The following is an 18,867-nucleotide window of genomic DNA, read 5'->3' as shown; positions in this document are numbered from 1 at the left end:
GGGGGGGGCAGAATCAAACTTAAAATAAAATACAAATGTCTCGCTGGGGTGCAGGCCTAACATTTGTGACAGAATTTATGAATAATAAATATGAATAAATAGTAAACATGAAGGGATCAAACATTGCTGTTGATGTTTACTCACGGTTAGCCATCTTTCATGGACAATGCGCAGCTGCATTATTTAACACTCCTCTGCCAGCTACTGGGGGGTTTCTTTTCAACTCCGGCACCTGAATTTTCTTGGGACTGTGCACCGCGAGGTGTGGGGCATCTCCCCGAGCCACCGGGCAGCACCCACCCACCGCCCCTCCACCCCACCGGCTCGGGAGCGGCGATCCACCGCATTATGCTCCAGATACAATAACAAGCTTGAGCAAAACACAAACAGTCCCCAGCCGTGGTTCATCATCTGCTTATAAATTAAGACTCTGCACCTCTCCCTTATCTCCCGTAATAGCATGATATCAGGAAACAAGAGGTGGGGAATAGTGTATTATATTTTTGACCTACGGGCTTTTACAGAGCCTTCTTCGCCTTTCCTAATAAGAAACCTCCAGTCTATGCAGAAATGTAATCCTGGCGTGGCTTCCCTTGCACAATGCTCGGAGGATACTAATAACCAGGGACAGTGACAAATGCTCTTTACCGCAACGAGGAGCCTTTCTTTTCCTCTCTTTCGCCATTGTTTGGGATTTATGCGAGCTAAAAAACGCTGTATTTTTAATCCTGGATTGTCTGTCCCGGCACCGGAGGTCAACAGTGCTCGGACAAAGCAAATGCCTGCGAGGAATTATCTTAGCGGAATGAGGGATGTGAATTAGATTAATTTATCAGGCAACTGCTGATAAGGACCCATGGCTGAATGCAGCTCATGGGCAGCGCTTCTCTAATGATCAGTGGAGGGATGGGCCGGGGCTCGCTCCCGGTTGCTGCAGGTACACCCCGCGCCCAGGAAGCACCGAGGACCCACGCTGATTTACACCAGCTGGGGGGTTGGCCCATTTCACCTCTTCCTGGCCTCTATACTACCACTAATAACGCCCTTTCTTCTGTGGAGCAGTCCCTGGATCATGAAGACTGGCACGCCGACACGTCTGGGGTGCGACACACCGGAGGGCTAAGGATAGGTTTGATGCAAAAGATTTTATCCGGAATAAAATGCCTTCCCGGGCACGCCTCTGGGATGAGAAGGCAGCTGTGAGAAGGAGGGCAATCACCCGAAGCAAGAGGAGCTGGTATTTGGGCACGCCATGCACTACAGCAGAGCCAGACCCAGAAGGTATTATGGGCTGGAATGCAATGTGATGCTGGCTGCCCCCCTTTATCTGGGACCGCGGGCCAATCCCCACCTCATTCACAAGGCAAAATTAATTCCCTTTCAGAGGGCCGGCGGAACACACCATTTAAACTCCAATTAATCCTTTTCTTAAGTGGTCCGTAGAGCTCGTGCTGGCCCCTGAGCGGCGGGGATTTCACCTCCGAAACTCCACTACTCATGCCTCGATCCAGGGCTCATTAGGATCCGGTCCTTGGAGAGGAGGGCACTCCGGGATCCGATAGACCGTTTCCATCTCAAACCATTACGGCTCCGTAATTCATAGGCACGGCTCCTGTTAATGCTAATGGCAGCCACTGCGCTGCCTGCACGAGTGCAGAATACAACCCTTTGACTTCATTACTGGAATTCAATTTCATTAACACTGGATACAGAGGGATTGTCCTAAATTCTCTCTTTCTTATATTTTATTTTTCATGTTAATGTAACCATTTGAGTATATTATACCCTGCAGAGATGGAAGCATTTCTAGTCTGTTTAAACACATTTCCCACGATTGGGAGCAAAACTTTGTCTCCGTTTATGCCTTTGACACCAGCTGCCTTCTGCTTAATGGGACTTTAGTCGCTAAAACAAATTAATCCAAAGGTTACTTTTCTCCACTATTGTCAAACCCGCAACAGACAAATTCACACACTCCGTTGGGGTAACACGGGACCAGCCAGGCAGCCACGTTCCAACAGCAGCCATAAATCAAATTATTACCCTGTCCCATTCAAAATGAGGCGTTGCTCAGAAAACAGCTACTCCATGATCCTGATAAAAACCCAACAAAACAGAAATTGCAGTTGGGGGAGATAAGAAGCAATTCCCAGCCACTGGTACCGGGCCGGCTCCTGGCCCCACACCCGTCGGAGCAGCGCCCCTGCCCTCGCTGCAGCCGCGCCGACGCACGCCCCTTGGGGGGCTCACGGCAAAGGCTCTACCGCAGCCAGCACCTCCCGTGGCTTGGACGAAGCAGAACATGCCATCCTCCTCCTCCTCCTCCTCTCCTCGCAGGGATGCGGAGGGCCAGGCTGCTGGCAGGAGCAGGGATGCCAGCGAGACCCCAGCCGGCCCCCTTCTCCTGCCCACCCGCCCAAGGCGGCTCTCCCGTCCCTGTGAGGGTCCTGGTGCTTCCACACAACAAATGAGAAATAAAGGAGCTGAGGTTATAAACGCTGATACATAATTTACTCCTATTATCAAGATTAAACACATCTTTGCATGCTTAGCATAAAACAACTGCCTTTCCCCAGATTTCTCAAGGACATGCATAAACTTCATTATTATCTAAATAATCAAAAGAGTATTTCAATAGAATATTTAACTGTCTGCCTACTGGAAACTCACAGCCTTAATCTAACACTGATCCTCTGTTGTCCTTCATGTAAATATTGTTGGGACGTCAGCCAAAGCCTAGGGAAGTGAGCTTCATCTTGGTGGATGGGAATCTCTCGTGTCAGATACAGTCAGCCTGACTAATGAGACCTACAGCTTGCCAAAACCTACAGCCTCACTGTCTGTTCCAGCCATTGAACGCGCTCAGAAACCCAGTGGCACCAGCCCAGCAGTCTACAGATCCCAATCAACTATCAATAGCTTAAGTGTAAGTGATTGTGTATGAAGTACGAGCCAAATGTGTTTCCTTTTGCAGTTTTAGGACCTCCAGTATTGTTATTGCACCAGTAATGCTCGCACGGAATTAATCATAGATGTACCCACAAGGCAAAACATTATGAGAAGCTCTTTGTACTTTTGAAAAGTGCGCAGCTCTCAAGAGCGGAGGGAGCTGGAAGGCTTCCCAGCACGATGGGGCGTTCCCCACCCTTGAGAGATAGCTGGGGAATTTTCCCCTTTTTTTATTTTTTTTTTAAAACCAAAAGCAGTGGGTGGTGGCCATCCTTCATCATGACATTGACCTCGTGCTCCTCCACCCTGGAGCTCAGCATTATTCCCTCTCTGGTGTTCTACTTGAATGCTTTGGGTTTTTCGGTTGAACACAAGCCTTTTCCATGCTGGCGGATCCCCTTGCCTGAAGCACAGGGATGTCCCATGATGAGATGGTGGCCCAGGCTGTCAGGTGCATCAGAAAATCTCACAGGGAACAGGGACCGGTCTGCAAAAGCTGCTCTACATTTTCCAGCACCCAAGAGCGCCCACGGTCCGATCCAGCACCGCGACTCACTGCGACACAAGGATGCTCCTGTTCCTCTCTGCAGCGGCCATGGATCTACACCGAGGGCTCAAAGGAGGCTCCGGCTCTGCGCCGACGAGGGATAATAGCAATGCCAGGGGAACGCCAGCTGAGGGTTAGACTGGCCCCATGGCCACCAGAAGAGATCATGGCATTGCCAAAGCATGGGAATCTGGCCCATTTAATTCAGCTGAAACAGTTAAGTTTACCTTCATTAATGAAAAGAGTGAACATAGTCTATAAATAGACACATAAAATTATGATAAGGTCAAGAGTCAAATCTAAAACCTCATTATAAGCCAAGGGAAACAACATTACCTGTGAGTCACGGACAAGCTCAACCTCCAGCAATGCAGGTGGGGTCCCCATCCCATTCCATCCCATCTCGTCCCATCCCATCTTGTCCCATCCCATTCTATCCCATCTCGTCCCATCCCATTGGCCCTGCAGCCATGGGGGTGAGATGGAAAATGAGCCCTCAAGTTTGGGGCTATAAACTGAAGAGCTGCTGGGAGACAGCTGAGCAATGGGAATGGACGATGACCGTATTTTCAGGACCTGTGCAAGTATTGCAAGGAAAGCAATGGTGCCAACCCGTGGGTGCTCATGCACCGATGCCCAGCCTGATGCGGGGGGGTCTGCACGCCAGACTGGGACCCTGCCATGCACTCCCTTGCTGGGGCTCCAACACAGGGGCGGGGGGGGTCCTGCTCCCCGAGGCGGGCTGCTCCAGCGCTGCTCCAGCAGGGCAGACTTCTGGCCCAGCCTCTGCCTGCAGCAGCCTCCGATGATTTCTGGTTTCTCCAAGACGCGTTTCTGCAGCGCTGCCCCAAGGTCAGGCTGGATTGTGTTGGCTCCTGGCCCCGGTTCACGGGGCTGTCAGCTACACTGCACCAGGGCGTCGTTACTGCCGGTGATGGGGTGACAGACAGACAGAGCCCAGCTGCATTTTCAAAACCTAAGCACTTTGCAACACCAACGGGCAAGAAAAAAAAAACCAACTCACCAACCCACAACCCTCTTAGTCTGAGCAGGTTTTATCTGGAAATACCCAAAGCTAGTAAATATAAGACCCCACAAAGTCATTCCTCCTGAACCACTTTTCTGACCAAACCTTTTCACTGTCACTGGGAAATAAAGAGCGATAGGTACCAGCCCCAGCCGGCGTTACCTGATTAGTCTAGTCCCCGCCACATCCTTAACGCAGCCTTTCTTCAAAGGGATAAAGCAAGGCTGAAATGACTGATGTAATTTGGTGCTTTCAGACAGAGTTAGCGCGAGGAGAAGAGTCAAGTTCATTACACTGGAGTTCACCACGGGGCTGCAGCAGCCGAGAAGACGAGGCCGGTGCTGGGGCTAAGCCACCGGCCGGGTGCCCACTTCTGCGGCAGGAGCATGAGGTGCACCTTAAAGGGGGTAGGTTTAACCCAAACGTGCCCCTCGGCAGTGGGAACCTGCCTGATTTTCCCCCGGAGCACAAGAAGGGGGATGCAACGGGCAGGCAGGCAGCGCGGTCCTGCAGTAATTCCGCTGGAGCCTCTCTACAGGGATCCACCCTCGCTGTCTGCGGCACGCAGATGTAATGCTGCCTCTTTGCCACTGCACGCTCGCCTCATTTCTAAAACACTTACACATGCAGCATGCATTAGAATTAAAAAACCATTAAACCTCGGAAAGGAAAAACTTTGACAGGATGCGTAATATACTAAGTATAATTAATTAAATTGGATGAGGCACTGGGGGACGAGAGAAGAGTGGATGGAGACTGTTCTTGGAAAAGGGATGGTAATGCACTAATGTTCAGTGTGTGCCATTAAGTAAGAAACAGCCTTGGAAGAGGCGAGGATGAGCGACGGGAGCTACGAGAGACGGCACCAGCCAGTTGGGCACCTCGGATGCACAGCAAAGAAGGTGATAGCACACAATGCAGCCAATTAGAGCTCTAAAAAAATGATAACGAAGGTGGAAAAGGCACCCGAGAAATGGAAGAGCAAAAATGGCACAAAGGCTGCTAAATAGCAACACCCTACCAGCGACAGCCTCCTCCAGAGCATCTGCCAGGGCCCAGGGCGATGGACCACCGTCACCACCCAGCACCAGGCTCTGGGGGCCAGCACGAGCGTCGGGGCAGGCGAGAGGAGATTCATCCTGGAAAGCATCTGGCTCTCCGTGGGGTTATTCCTTAATTATTTGTGCCCCTGAGCGCAGTTCCCTAGCGTGGGTAGCACCCTGCTGCATCCATACCCCCCAGCGGGCGCCGGTGGCACCTGAGGTGGGGTGGGAAACAGAAACAAAAGCTGGGGCTGGGTTAACAGGTTTAAAAACAGCATCAGCCACTGATCATTAGGCAATTACAACTGCTGAAAGTTGACAAAGCACCAGGACCATATGAGTTATCTCCCCAAATCCTGCAGGCAGGAGCATGGAAAAGAGAAAAGTCGTTGTCAACAGCCTCTGATAGCTCACCGGGTGCAGAAGCAGTAACTAAAAACTAAAGGGCTGCTCGTTTACTTGCTGTTTGGAGAGATAAAAGGGAAAGTCCAGGAAATGAGGTCTTCAAAAACGCTCTCATCATTTAGGGAGCGGTGGGAAGGAAGGTCCTGGAAACACTGATACAGCCAGGATTGCTCAGCCCCTGGGGACGGCTGATTCAGCGAGGAAGGGACTGTGTGTGTTCGGAAAGGGAAGGCAGATTTTGGCTGGGGGAGTTCACTCCTGAATCATCTCCAGCATGGTTGCTTGCTCAATTCTGCACATTCCTGCACGGCAGCCAGCACCAGCCAAAGGGACGGTCGTGAGCTCTTCTGCTCAAGGACATGCCAAAACCCACTCCTCCAGGGATCTGCAGAGCTTAATCCACACGAGACTGCGGTGCCTCCCTGCTCTGCTCCCTTGCAAACCACGGGATGCTCGGCTTTGTCACGCTGTGCTTCTCAAGCACGGCCCTTCACTTTGAGTGACTAGGCACGCTTTTAGGAAAAACATGCAAATGTGATTTAAAGACTCTAAGTGATACAGAATATATCACACCCCTTGGGAACCTGTTCCAGGGGGTAATTATTCTAATTCCTAAAATCATGCATCTCATTTGCAGCTAGAATTTTCCAAGGCAAACTTCCATCCTCCCGCAGCGGCTGTGCCTGGTTGGCTGAATCAGAGGGATGCTTAGTAGCAGGTATCTTCTCCCCGAGTTCACTTCTGAACACAGGCTGAGATGACCGATGTCTCAAGCAAAGTCCAGAGCACGTCCCCCGAGGATGCCATCTCTCCAGGGTCCTATTTCAAGCCCAATGGTCTCGGCTGAAAGAGTCGTGATGGATTCAGCAGGCTTTGAGTCAGGTCCTAAATCTCCAGACACAGGTTTGGAGAACGAAAGCCAATGCCTTCAGCTGTACCCAGAAGCTCCCCATGCAGAGCATTCTCCAGAAAGCAAGGGGACATTTTTGCACGGACAAAGCTTCTCCTCTCCACCTGACGTGCCAGAGCTCTTCGCTCGCTGCAAGGCACGTCTGCCCAGTGAAGGGATTTCGTAGTGAATTAATTGGACAGATCTACCCAATACAATGGAGGAAGACTGACAAAGCAGAGGTCAGGCGACGAGGGAACTGCAGGTGGAATTGTTCACTTTAATTACTTGTCTTCATTAATGTGAGGTTCCCGGATCCTACAGTGAGGACTAACGGGTTGAAACATTTGCATGAGTGAATATACTTCCACAAAAGGACACGTGGCTGAAGGGTGGAACAGATACAGAACTTTCTTTGGATTTTACAAGGGTGTTTCCACCACGAGATGAAGTGACTTCCCAGAGCCCGGCAGCGTACCAGAAGGGAGCAACCCTAGATGCGTTTTTACAAGGCCCAAAAGTGCCCAGAAAAAGCACGGCTGAAGGTGGAAATAAGTGATGAACAAGGTAAAACACGGGTTATACTTGAGCTGTTTGTGTCTCCCTGGCACTGGAATGAGTTGGATACAAGCATCACGGCTACCTGTTCTCCTGACAGCGCTGAAAGGAAACAAAAGTTTGGAACAAGCCAAACACATTCAATTTGCCTGAATAATTTAGGCTGCTGAGTTATCATGCGCTTCATGGACCGTCATCGAGAAAAGCTGTATTGCCGAGGAAAGGTCTGTAAATCAATGCATGTGAGGGACCAAAACTAATCCGAGAGCGGCTGCAAAAGCACCGCCTGCCAGGACAGATGCAGGGCAGGGAAGCCAAGCGGCGAGGGCTGCGAGGCGGGCGGCAGCCCTGCGTGCCCGGGGATGGAGCCTGCTGCAGGAGACGCGGTGAGGACGGGCCGAGCAGAGCATTGAGAAGACGCGGCTCCTGTTGAAACGTGAGCGGCAACGTCAAAGGAGACGCGGTGAGGACGGGCCGAGCAGAGCATCGAGAAGACGCAGAAACGTGAGCGGCAACGTCAGCAGCACAGATAACTCAGCTGGGAAATGCAGAGAGTGAGAACCACATGGAAGTCCAGCATATACATAGCGCCCACCCAGAGACCCACCTGGGTGTGCTGGAGCCTCCCCAAAGGTATTTACACCCTCCACTAACACGCCTACCACTCCCCAAACCACTTCTGACCTTTCCTGGATTGCTGCTACGCATGATTTTGACTTCAGGTTTCTAGCCAAATTCCTCTTCCCGAACGGGAGCTGCCCCGTTGTAACTTCTCACTGCACTGTGTCAAATCCAGGAGCACAGTTAGGTGAATGGAGAAAGCTGTTCCCCTCGCAGGGCAAATCCGGAGAGGACAAGCTGACCATGAGCCAGCAGTGTCCCCTTGTTGCCAAGAAGGCCAATGGTATCCTGGGGTGCATTTAAGAGGAGTGTGGCCAGCAGGGCGAGGGAGGTTCTCCCCCTCTACTCTGCCCTGGTGAGACCCCACCTGGAGCACTGGGTCCAGTTCTGGGCTCCCCAGTTCAAGAAAGATGAGGAACTCCTGGAGAGAGTCCAGAGGAGAGCAACTAGGATGATAAAGGGACTGGAGCATCTCCCCTACAAGGAAAGGCTGAGAGGGTTGGGCTTGTTCAGCCTGAAGAAGAGAAGACTGAGAGGGGACCTCATCAACACATACAAATATCTTAAGGGTGGAAGTCATGAGGACAGAGTCAGACTCTTTGCAGTGGTGTCCAGCGACAGGACAAGGGGCAATGGGCACAAACTGAAGCATAAGAGGTTTCAGTTGAATATGAGGAAAAAATTCTTTACTCTGAGGGTGACAGAGCACTGGAACAGGCTGCCCAGGGGGGCTGTGGAGTCTCCTTCTCTGGAGATATTCAAAGCCTGCCTGGATGAAGTCCTGTGTAACATGCTCTAGGAGAACCTGCTTTAGCAGGGGGGTTGGACTGGATGATTTCCCGAGGTCCCTTCCAACCCTTGCGATTCCGCAATTCTGTGACTGGAGAACATGCCCGAGCAGACGAGGCAGCACTGTCTGCTCTCCCCCCCCCAGCCGCAATCCCACCTTGTCTCTTTAATGAAGCCGACGCTTCCAAAGCAGTCAGGGGAAATCAGGTGCCCAACCTATTTTGGTTTGCAAACGATGTGGACACCCACTTTCCTCAGGCTTCTTGCAAAGATTTCCGACCAATGCTCTTTGCTCTTCCATTTTTCACAGAAACCAGTGCAAGAACAACCACAAAACCTGCTCTCTCCAGCGTGCGCCCAGCAGAGCAAAGTCTTCTCCCTCGAAAGGGCCAGAAGCTCCTCACCTTTGGCTCCACCAGCTGCAGGCGCTCAGCACCCTGCAGGATGTCGCAGCCCCCCTGCTGTGCCACCAGGCCCCCCTCTGGCCGCAGGGGACCTCCCGTCACCGTCCCCACACCCCCACCCCGTGCCAGGCAGGCTCACTGGCGCGGCACTCGCGCGCACTTCCGTAAGACACAAGGTAGCATCTGTGGTGAAATCTCACCAAATGATCCAAGATAGTTTTCTCCAGCTGGGACTGATTGAATATAGCTTGGGCACCGGATGATGTGGGAAATCAGTCGTAGCCGAGCACAAATTGCATGCATAGAGGTAATTACTGCAGCACAAGGTTGGTAGCACCACTACCCACATGACAGTATATCTCAGCAATTTTCATTTCCTATTGCTTCAATTCAGAGAGGGTTTTTTTCTCTTTTTTTTTTTTTTTTTTTTTTTTTTTTTTTGTGTGGTTCAATTTTCTCCTTTTCCTACAGGGACTGACACTAACCCAGGATTTTTGCAGGATAAAGCTCCGCTTTCACGACAGTCAGCCATTCCGCATATCCAGATGTCCTCCTGTTTACTGCACCCAGACCTCGAGCCCAACCCATCTCGACCTGACTCCACTTCCCTGCCCCGAGTGTGACTGTCACTGCCCGGAGGTGACCGCCGGTCACCCGCTGCCACACGCTGTCACCCGCAGCTGGCTGTGGGTATCGTAATGAAACACAACGTGCGAGTAGCTAATGAAGCTGGTTACAAAGCGAGTCGTTCCCCACGCCTGGAAAAGGGCGAAAATACGATAAGGAAAATGGAAGAAAAAAGGGTTTCTGCTGAAAAATAAAAACACTAAGGGAGCTAACGCTGAGAGGGGGGAAGCTGATCATTACTATTACAGATATTCAGCAAAAATGGGGCCACATTATGCTTACTGTGATTATACACATTGTGGCTAGCATATATCTATAATACACTTGCTATAAAGAACTTACTTTCCAAACATACACGGGGCTTAAATGCAGGATGGAAAGGGAAATCACTGAGCAAAGGCACCACAAACTTAGCGCTCCTGCTTCCCAGCCCGGCCCGCTCCGCGGCGTACCTGCCTCTCTACCATGAGGAAAGGCTGCCAAACCTCTTAATAATTCCGTGACCCATTTTAAAATATCTACTCTCTTACATTCATATATGCCGTATGAGAAATAAAACATAGCACTCGCGAGTTTTGAGTGGCAGCACTTCCCCAAAGACGGATAAAAGCTGCAAGTTCTCCTTGCTGTTTGGTGCCAATTATTACCAAGTTTTGACTTATATATTATTAGATAGATCATTTAGTAAAACAACCTACATAGGAACCCAGTGGTACGTCTCCCTTCAGCAGTTACCTGCTGGAACTGGAGCAGTTCAGACACTCGCCCATAGGCACCGTATTTCGGGGACGGGTGGGCTCCTTCCCCTGCCCCCAGGGCAGATGCACACCCCTGCCCGCCAGCTCTCCGCAGCAGGCAAGCATAATTAGGAGAGGCCCAAATTATTGCACTTACAAAGTTATATGCACCCCTTTTTTGGGAGAAAAAACACCCCAAACCAAAACAGGCACCCAACTTGTACCCCCCTCTCCGGAGATGCCGGTCCAGCGCCGTACCCAAATCACCCCCGCACTGCCAGCGGCGTGTTTCGCTACAGCGGGGGGGGGGGATTTAATCTAATGGCAACCGTCCGTGCCCAGAAAGCTGCTCGGAAAGTCGCCCTGCTGCGCACCCCGCGCCCGCGGAGCCGAGGGTCAGCGCGCTGTTTGCGGTGATTATTCCTTTAATAAAGGGCCCTGTATTTTCCAGCGGCTGCAAAATTGATGCAGGTTGCCATGGTAAGCGCACACTTTCCCATTTGGTAGAATAAAAGACAGCTTTGTATAATTCACTGATTTCAGATGATTTCTCACCCCGAGAGCAAGTCGCTCAAGTTACGTAAGTCACCTGTTGTTTAGTCAATCTGGCAATTTTAATTAGAATAAATTTTTATGATTCCTCTTTGCAACACTTAGAGCTGCTCTGCCACCAGAATGCCAAGATGTCTGTAAATTATACGGGCTCCAATCACATCTTTTTTTGCCGTTTTAATTACAGTAACACTGCAGCATTAATCATGTAAGCCTCTGTTAAACAAGTAACAGCCATCCTCCATCATAATTAAAAAGAAAGGCCAAGCAAACAGGAGCTCTGGAGTTTACCGTATTTCCTCTGAAAATTGTATTTTAACTTAAGAGTTTCACAAACAGTAGTTTTATTTGGCTCTAATTAGTGTTGTGAAGGAAACACCGAAAGGTTAATAAGAGATGGTTAGTTTGTAATGCAAGTTTCCCAGTGCCAGCCCCAGCAGTTCAGTCTGTTTTCAGAGTCATTAACGATGTAGATTGATTACAGGAGGAGATGGGGAAGTGCTGGCTTGCTGCGTTAGCAGAAGGTTGGGTTTTATTCGTATACCTTCCCTACTGTTAAATATGATGGCCATTACCTTGACCATTTTGCTAGTCTTAACTGCTGCGAGACAGAAAGTGTTAATGGTTTCCTTAGACGTTACTGGCAAAAGAAAAGAAAAAAAAAAAGCCCACGTGAGCCTTTTTTTGGCTTGTTTATAAGGGAAAAGGAAGCTGCAAGCTTGACCAAACTGTTTATTTATCTTAGAAATATTTTAAAAAAAACAAGAATGGCGTGGTGTTTTGGAAAAGGATGCTTTGGGAGAGCCAGGGTTAGCACTGCCCCGTCCTTCAGCTGAACCCTGACAGAGATCTTCCCTGCGACCCTTCTGCCAAGGCTGGAGTTTCGGAGCAGCTAACAAAACTAAGCACAAATAGAAGCTGAAGCTATCTAATCAGAAGTTACACTTCTTCATATCTCCTATAAATTGCTCTCCAGTCACCCAGCAAAAATATGGGTAAGCAATAACTAAATTTGACAAAATCTCATTAAAAAGTAGAATGAAACACTAGAAACCCTCCAACTTTCTGGGTTGATCATTCATCCATTACAAACCTACACAACGGGGCACGGATCCAAGTTTTAATTTTCCTCTCAAAGTTGCCAAAATATTCACATCTGCTGAGTGTTTTCTGAGCTGAGAGGGAAAGGACTTGAGGATCTAAAGGTTATAACTCCTGTGACACTGGACCGAGTAGCTGCAGTGATGGAGACGTTGCAAGAATTATCTTTTGATGGAAGGAACCTGAAAACCGAAGAAAGAGGGCTAGGAATGTGGGATATATGATAATGCTTCTTATGTAAACAGAGGAAGTTGCACATCTGTTTGTTATTTAGTTCTGCTGGTGCAGAAAGGGATCGGCGTTCATTTATTGCTGCGGATGGGACTTCAGCGTCACCCCCGCCCCACCATCCGTTTCCAGCGAGGACTCCTCCAAACTGGACAGGTTGGACAGGGCTCTGAGCAACCTGATCTAGTTAGCGGTGTCCCTGCTCCCTGCAGGGGGGTTGGACTAGATGACCTCTAGGGGTCCCTTCCAACCCAAAACATTCTGTGATTCTATGATACTATGAAACTGCGTTCGATGCTCCAGAGCTACGAACCTAAGGAAGAAGCAATGCATGGGACCTGTCCGTGCCAGCCACAGCGTCCCTGCCTGGATTAAACCTCCTCGCGCGGGACCTGTCCGTGCCAGCCACAGCATCCCTGCCTGGATTAAACCTCCTCGTGCGACGGCTGCCCTGCTCTGCTGCAATGTGTCGGTGACGGGAGCTGAGCCCATCGGCCGGGCAGCCTGACCCGGTGTCCAGCTCTGCCTGCCCAGATCACCCGCTGACGACGGAGCTAAGCACCGCGTACCTGGCAGCCGCGAGGGTCAACCTGAAGAGAGGCTTGTCAGTCCAAGTGCTTTTTTTCCAGTTACATAGACTGGTTTAATAAAAGACATTACGTCCCCCTGCGAGCCCGGCTGGGCAGTGTCCGCAGGAGCGGGCGCTTGGGGAGGATAGCGAGAGCGTGTACAAAAGCATCGGTAACCACCACGCCAGCCAGCCATAAGCTGCCTTAGATGCTCAATAGGTGATCATTCAAAAGGGTAGGAATCACAAGACAACCAACTCCTCTTTCCCAAAGCCCAGCTTACCCACTCGTCATAAAAATCCTGCTCTGGGCTTTCAAAGCACTGTGAGAAGCTGACTGCTCCCTCCAGGCTGGCCGCTGCAGGAGCACCACGGAGCTCGCTGAGGCTGCTTTACCGAGAGATCCGTGCAATAATACAGAAATCAGAAGAGCTGTAATAATTGACATTGCCCTCTAAAGAAAGCTTACAGCTTTTATCCATCTTAAGGGATGTGCTGTCACTCACATATGAATGTTATAACTTATGTCTTGTGCTGCATATACGAATACAAGAGAGTGGGTATTTTTATTAATTTGTAGAAACTTCCAGAGAAATGCAGCTGTATCTCCAGCCTCCAAAACCCCAGAATGTGTCGCTTAGGTCTTCATGTACATACAGCTCTACAGAAAGGCTTTTCTGCAGAGTAAAAGGGAGGAAGGTGCAGGTGGAACGACTGCTGGAAATCAGCTTAAAAAATCAACAGCTTCTAATACCGGTGTTTGCCTCCGGTTAATACCATTAGTCATGTTCTCAATTCACGACTGAAATGCATCCAGATACTACGGAGATGAGCGTAAGAACCAATTGGAATATGCTAGATAAAACCTGATCTCCTAAATGACCACGCATCTGAGTAATTCGGGATGCAACCAGCAAGACAAGTTTTGGTGGGTACCATGCGCCCGGCTCTCCTTTACATCCAAGCCTCCTTCTGTACTGTGCGATAGTATGAAGGAGACTTAACGTAAGCATTTAAGTGTAACCCATTTCTATTCAAAGAACCCTTTGTCTTGCTGGAGTTTATGAGACTCAGACGCAATTAAACCACCTATGTGAGCAAAGTTACTCAAATGTGGAAATGTATGCAGGATCAGGTCTTTCCAGATGACATTTCAGGCCAACCTTTACTGCTGATCTGGCATCAGAAAAATGGAAGCGATGCTTTTAGAGGCAATTCTCTGTAGAGACACCTTACTGACATTGCTTAAAACCCCTCTCACTTTGATTTTAAAGCTTTTTTGCTATTTTATGGCTGTGGTGACTATTTCCAACGCTGGCTTTTTTGTGATTAGTGTGTGTTTATTATTTTCGTATTTTCTTTTGAATTCTATTTTTACCTTAAACAGTGAATCACTGCTTCATTGGGCCAATGATTTTCCTTCTACAACTGATGGCAAAAATACCGGTCAGCACCGGGGATTAAGATAAATTTGAAATCTGTTGCTTCTAACATTAAAAACACATATTTGAAATAGTTCCTTTCTGATTTCTATGCTGGCAAAGAGCTCCTAGGACTTACAGAGTACAAGTATGGCTCTGGCTCAAGGCAAGGTGAAAAACATATTAGAAAAGATTTAAGCAGGTCTAGGTGCCCATATACATCCACACAGAGAAAAGAAGCCAAACCTGCATGAACCTTATGTTGGGAAGAGGGCAAAGGGATGTAAAAAAAAAAAGGTCCCAGTATGAGCAAAACCAAGGGAGGAATAACTACCTGAATCACAGAACAGAGAATCTAGCCTCAAAGATGCTAATTCAGGTCCTGAGGGATCTCATCAACCTCTTTGTTGAAGTAAAGATAAAACTTTTTGACAGCAAATGCTTTCTGATAAAATGGAATTTTCAATTACCCTGCGAAACATCTGGTCCGCGCTGCCATTTCCCAGGAAAAGCACTGCCACGCTCAGCAGTGTTGGAAAACATTTCACGCTGAGATTTCCCCACGTTGCTGGGAGGAACAGGTGCCAGGAGCTTCAAACCCGACGGCAAAGCTCCCATGGCTGCCCCCCCCGTCCATGGAGGCGATGCCGGTGGTGGGTCTCCTGCCCAGCACTTCACCTCCTCGCTGGAAATCACGGTTCCCTCCAGTGCTGGACTTGGAGTCAAGGTTACAGCAGAATGTTGCGGTGAAATAGGCCAGGATACTTTGGGGGACCCCAGGATTTCCCCCCATCCTCCAGCAGACTTCTCCAGCCAACCCAAAACGTCACTGAGATCCACCAGCCGCTTGGAAACCTCCCTTTCTCAAACAAATCCGTTTGGAAGTTCAGCTGAGGACACCGTTAGGAAAGGAGTGCATATAAACTTCTAGCAGCGCTTAACACCTCCACAAATAAACAAACAATTAAACAGCAGCGAGGCAATCGCGAAAGGTGGAGTGGCGCCGGTGCCCGCCTTCCTCGGCGTCCCATTTGGTATCAATTAGCAGGGGAAGGAAAACAATTCTGGGCGATAATGAACTCTAAATTGGGTACATATTAGAGCAATTAAAGCAATCTTTTCAGCTGATGAATTTATAATCAATAATTAAGATCCTGAGGTAAAGAAGGACAGGCCAGAAGTCCTACTCCCAAAACCAGCAATGTGGCTGAGCTCCAGGTGGTATTTCTGATGACCTGCTGCTGCCCACTAAAGCTCAACACCCTCCACACTACTTTGCCATTTTTCTGGAAATCTAAGTGATTTCCAAAGGAAGAAGAAGGGCTGTGGCCAGTGGGACTGGCAGGTGGGGCCAATCCCATCCACGAGGGCCCCGAGGCCACCTCAGCACCTGCAGCAGGTCCCCAGGGCTCCTATGGCCACATACTCACCACCAGTGCCAGGCTCACACACTGGTTTAAGAACACTAAAGAAGCTGGGACCCATCCATGCCTACCTCTATCTGCAGGAAATCCAGCATCCCAGTAGGTGAAGGCTGGCCAGACAGGTCCACGCTAACCCCCCGGTGCCACCACAGAGGGATCGTCCTCTACCACCGTGCTGCAAGGATTTCTGCCGACCAGCACCCTGCCTTGGCAGATCCAGGATTACCCACTGGGTAAAGACTCACGAATTATCTGATGAAGTCTGAGGGTTGGCCACTCATGAAGGACTTGGGGTGTTACAAGCCAAGGTCCAAGCCCAGCAGAGCCTGGCCACTGGGGCACCTCGCCAGGCTCCCAAGCAAGGTCGTTAACATCAACAAGCAAACCCTGGCAACTCTCCCATCCTGTTTCTCTGGGATTACGTGAGATGCGGGGCTGGAGCAGGGATGGCGAGCAAAGGCAAAGCATGGGGACATGTGCTGCCAGGCTGTCCTTCGGCCGCGGACGGTGTACTCGGGGTGGTGGTCAGCCCACTGGTCCTGTGCAGCCTTGGCATTGAACTTGTTGTGTTTCCTCCCCGCCTTGTCACTCTGACCCGAAATCGGGTAAAAATTACCATGCCAGAACTGTCGCTTTAATCACGCGGGAACCGCTGTTATCACCATCATCTCAGCGCCTTGATTTTCCTCATTATTTTCTGCAGTCCCTGCTCAACAAATCAGCTCAGAAAATACTCTCTTTAACCTTTTTTTTCAGCTTCCATGACAGTAACTGCTAACCTCTCCGCCTGCGCTGCTCCACTCCTTGCTCCGCAAACACCCCAGGAACTTCGCAGGCGAGCCCCCCCTGCTCCTCTGCGCGAGGCAGCGGGGGTCCCGGAGGAGGCGATCGCTGGCCCCCCCGGCACGCCTGCCTGCTGCCTGCAGGTCCGGTGGGGTGGCAATGCGCCGCCGGCCTCCCAAAAATAAACCAGAGCCAAGAGCACCAACCCCCTGGGCGTTGTGGGACTGGGAGCCCGCCACACTGGTGGCCTTTGGAAGTCGCCTTCTGGAAACGCTCTTGATTTGGGGGGGGGTATTTTACATGCAAGAAGGAGTTCTTGTTACGATGGATTGGACCATATTTATTTCCCTCTGACTCCAAGGAGCTCTGCCTCCAACTCATCCTCTTTAACTTATTTGCATTGTTATCTGGTGCACAACAGAGCCGGCACGCAGACTTATCAGAAATGTAATCTCTGTAAAACCCTATCTGCAATCCATTGAGATTGGTTTTTTTGCCGAAGAAATGTGACAAAAAATTAACAGATGTTGCTCAGACCATTCAACGGGACAGGAATCAATTATGAACATTTTTGCTCCTACAGTCATCCCTTACTGCAAATGCATCTTAGGAAACCCTCTCCTGATCGAAATGAAAAAGCATTTCTTTGTAATAGAAGAATAATAAATGATAGCTATCAGCCTCCATTCTCTGACACGGCGCCGGTCCACGGAGAATTAAACTGCCACCGTACAGTTATATAAATGTTTAATTTTTTTCATCTTTGGCCACAGTAGGGTTGTCTGGAAATACATTATCGCTGCGGATGCCATCCCTCTCCAATTAGCGTGGCTGGCAGTGTGGAATGGGTAGGTGACCTCCACGTTCCCCTCCTCGCGGAGTCTTACAGGGTTAACTACGGCCATTTAACAGACTCTATCGAGAATTAATACAGCGATCAGCTTCTCCCCAGAAAAAAAAAACAAACCACATTCGGCGGTGCAGATGGCAAGAACTCTCTCTCCCCCGTTTGACTCTTTTATGACAGCAAAACAAAGGCTTTTAATGATGTTTACCATGAATTGAATTAAACAGCTGAAGACCAGTTCATAATCACAGCATTTTGTTTTCATACCCTTAAGTCTTTTAGCAGTGGGGCCTCCAGTTGAGCCTCAGCTACAGCTTATCTCAAGATATAGCCAAGCGCCCCGAGGCTCCCCTGCGCCCGAGCACCAAACTGCATTCAGGCTTCTTAATTGAAAAAGACAGGATGTTTGCATAGGATGTTTGCATCCATCAGACATTAAAAGCGACATTCATGCCCAAGTACAAACAACGGCTTGGGCTCAGCTGAACTCCTCTGACTTCTTTCCTCTAGCTAAGACAGGTCTGCTTTCGGAGCAGGACTTCATCCCGGCATGTGGGGATGCCTAAGAGCTGAAAACCCCGCCACCTATTTGGGGGGAAAAGACGCAAACCCTGGCCCACTGGCCGGAGCTAATCCCTCGTGGGATGCCTGGCTAATTGCCTACACGCTCCGCTGACCTTTCGGCAAAGTTGCCCAGACGGCGCCTGTGCACGAGCTCTGGGGACGGCAAGGGGACCACGCGGGGAAGGGCGCAGCCTCTGCACCCCGGAGAGGAGCCCAGGCAGGGACCAGCCCCAGGCACGGCACCGGTGATTCCCACCATAATCCCAGCTCCGGGGACGGCAAGGGGAGTGCGCGGGGAAGGGCGCAGCCTCTGCACCCCAGAGAGGAGCCCGGGCAGGGACCAGCCCCAGCCATGGCGCCGGTGATTCCCACCATAATCCCAATCGCTGTCAGGCAGATGCTCAGGGCCTTGGGTGTTCCGCTTGTGGAATAGGGGATAATCCTAACTGCTTGCTTACCTGACAGGTGTGGCATGAAAATTAATTTCTACCTACCCAGTGCTCTGAGGATGTACAGCGTTATCCCCAGCGAGCGCTAAGCATCCTTCACTGTACACCCACCGAGGCAGCACCGGAGCCACCAGATGGGGCATGTGGGGATCAGGAGGGGGGTGGGCAGCCCCCCGGGGCGCACGGCGGTGGCTCACCTTGCTCAGGGCCCTGGGACCCCATGGAGGGGACGCTGGTGTTCAGCACGTCGTTGACGGCCGTGTCGCAGTAGAGGCCCCGCTGCACGTCGTGCTCGCTGTCCGTCTGGTCGCTCTCCTCGTGGCCCTGTCCTTCA

The 18,867-nt window shown here is 50.3% G+C and overlaps 1 protein-coding gene across 1 annotated transcript in view; it reads right to left on the bottom strand.

The window, feature by feature from the left end:
* Window positions 1-18,867, bottom strand: part of PCDH19 (protocadherin 19) — a gene marked incomplete at its 5' end in the record, with an annotated part of 55,642 nt that overhangs the window by 6,639 nt on the left and 30,136 nt on the right. The window contains one exon of the mRNA XM_009642998.1: window positions 18,731-18,857. Coding sequence (XP_009641293.1) covers window positions 18,731-18,857 — 127 coding nt within the window. The remainder of the gene's footprint in view (window positions 1-18,730; window positions 18,858-18,867) is intronic.

Source organism: Egretta garzetta, unplaced genomic scaffold (assembly GCF_000687185.1).
Source record: "Egretta garzetta isolate BGI_Z169 unplaced genomic scaffold, ASM68718v1 scaffold220, whole genome shotgun sequence".
NCBI lineage: Eukaryota > Metazoa > Chordata > Aves > Pelecaniformes > Ardeidae > Egretta > Egretta garzetta.
Note: the sequence above shows the minus strand (reverse complement) of the source record. Positions and strands in the feature narration are given on the sequence as shown.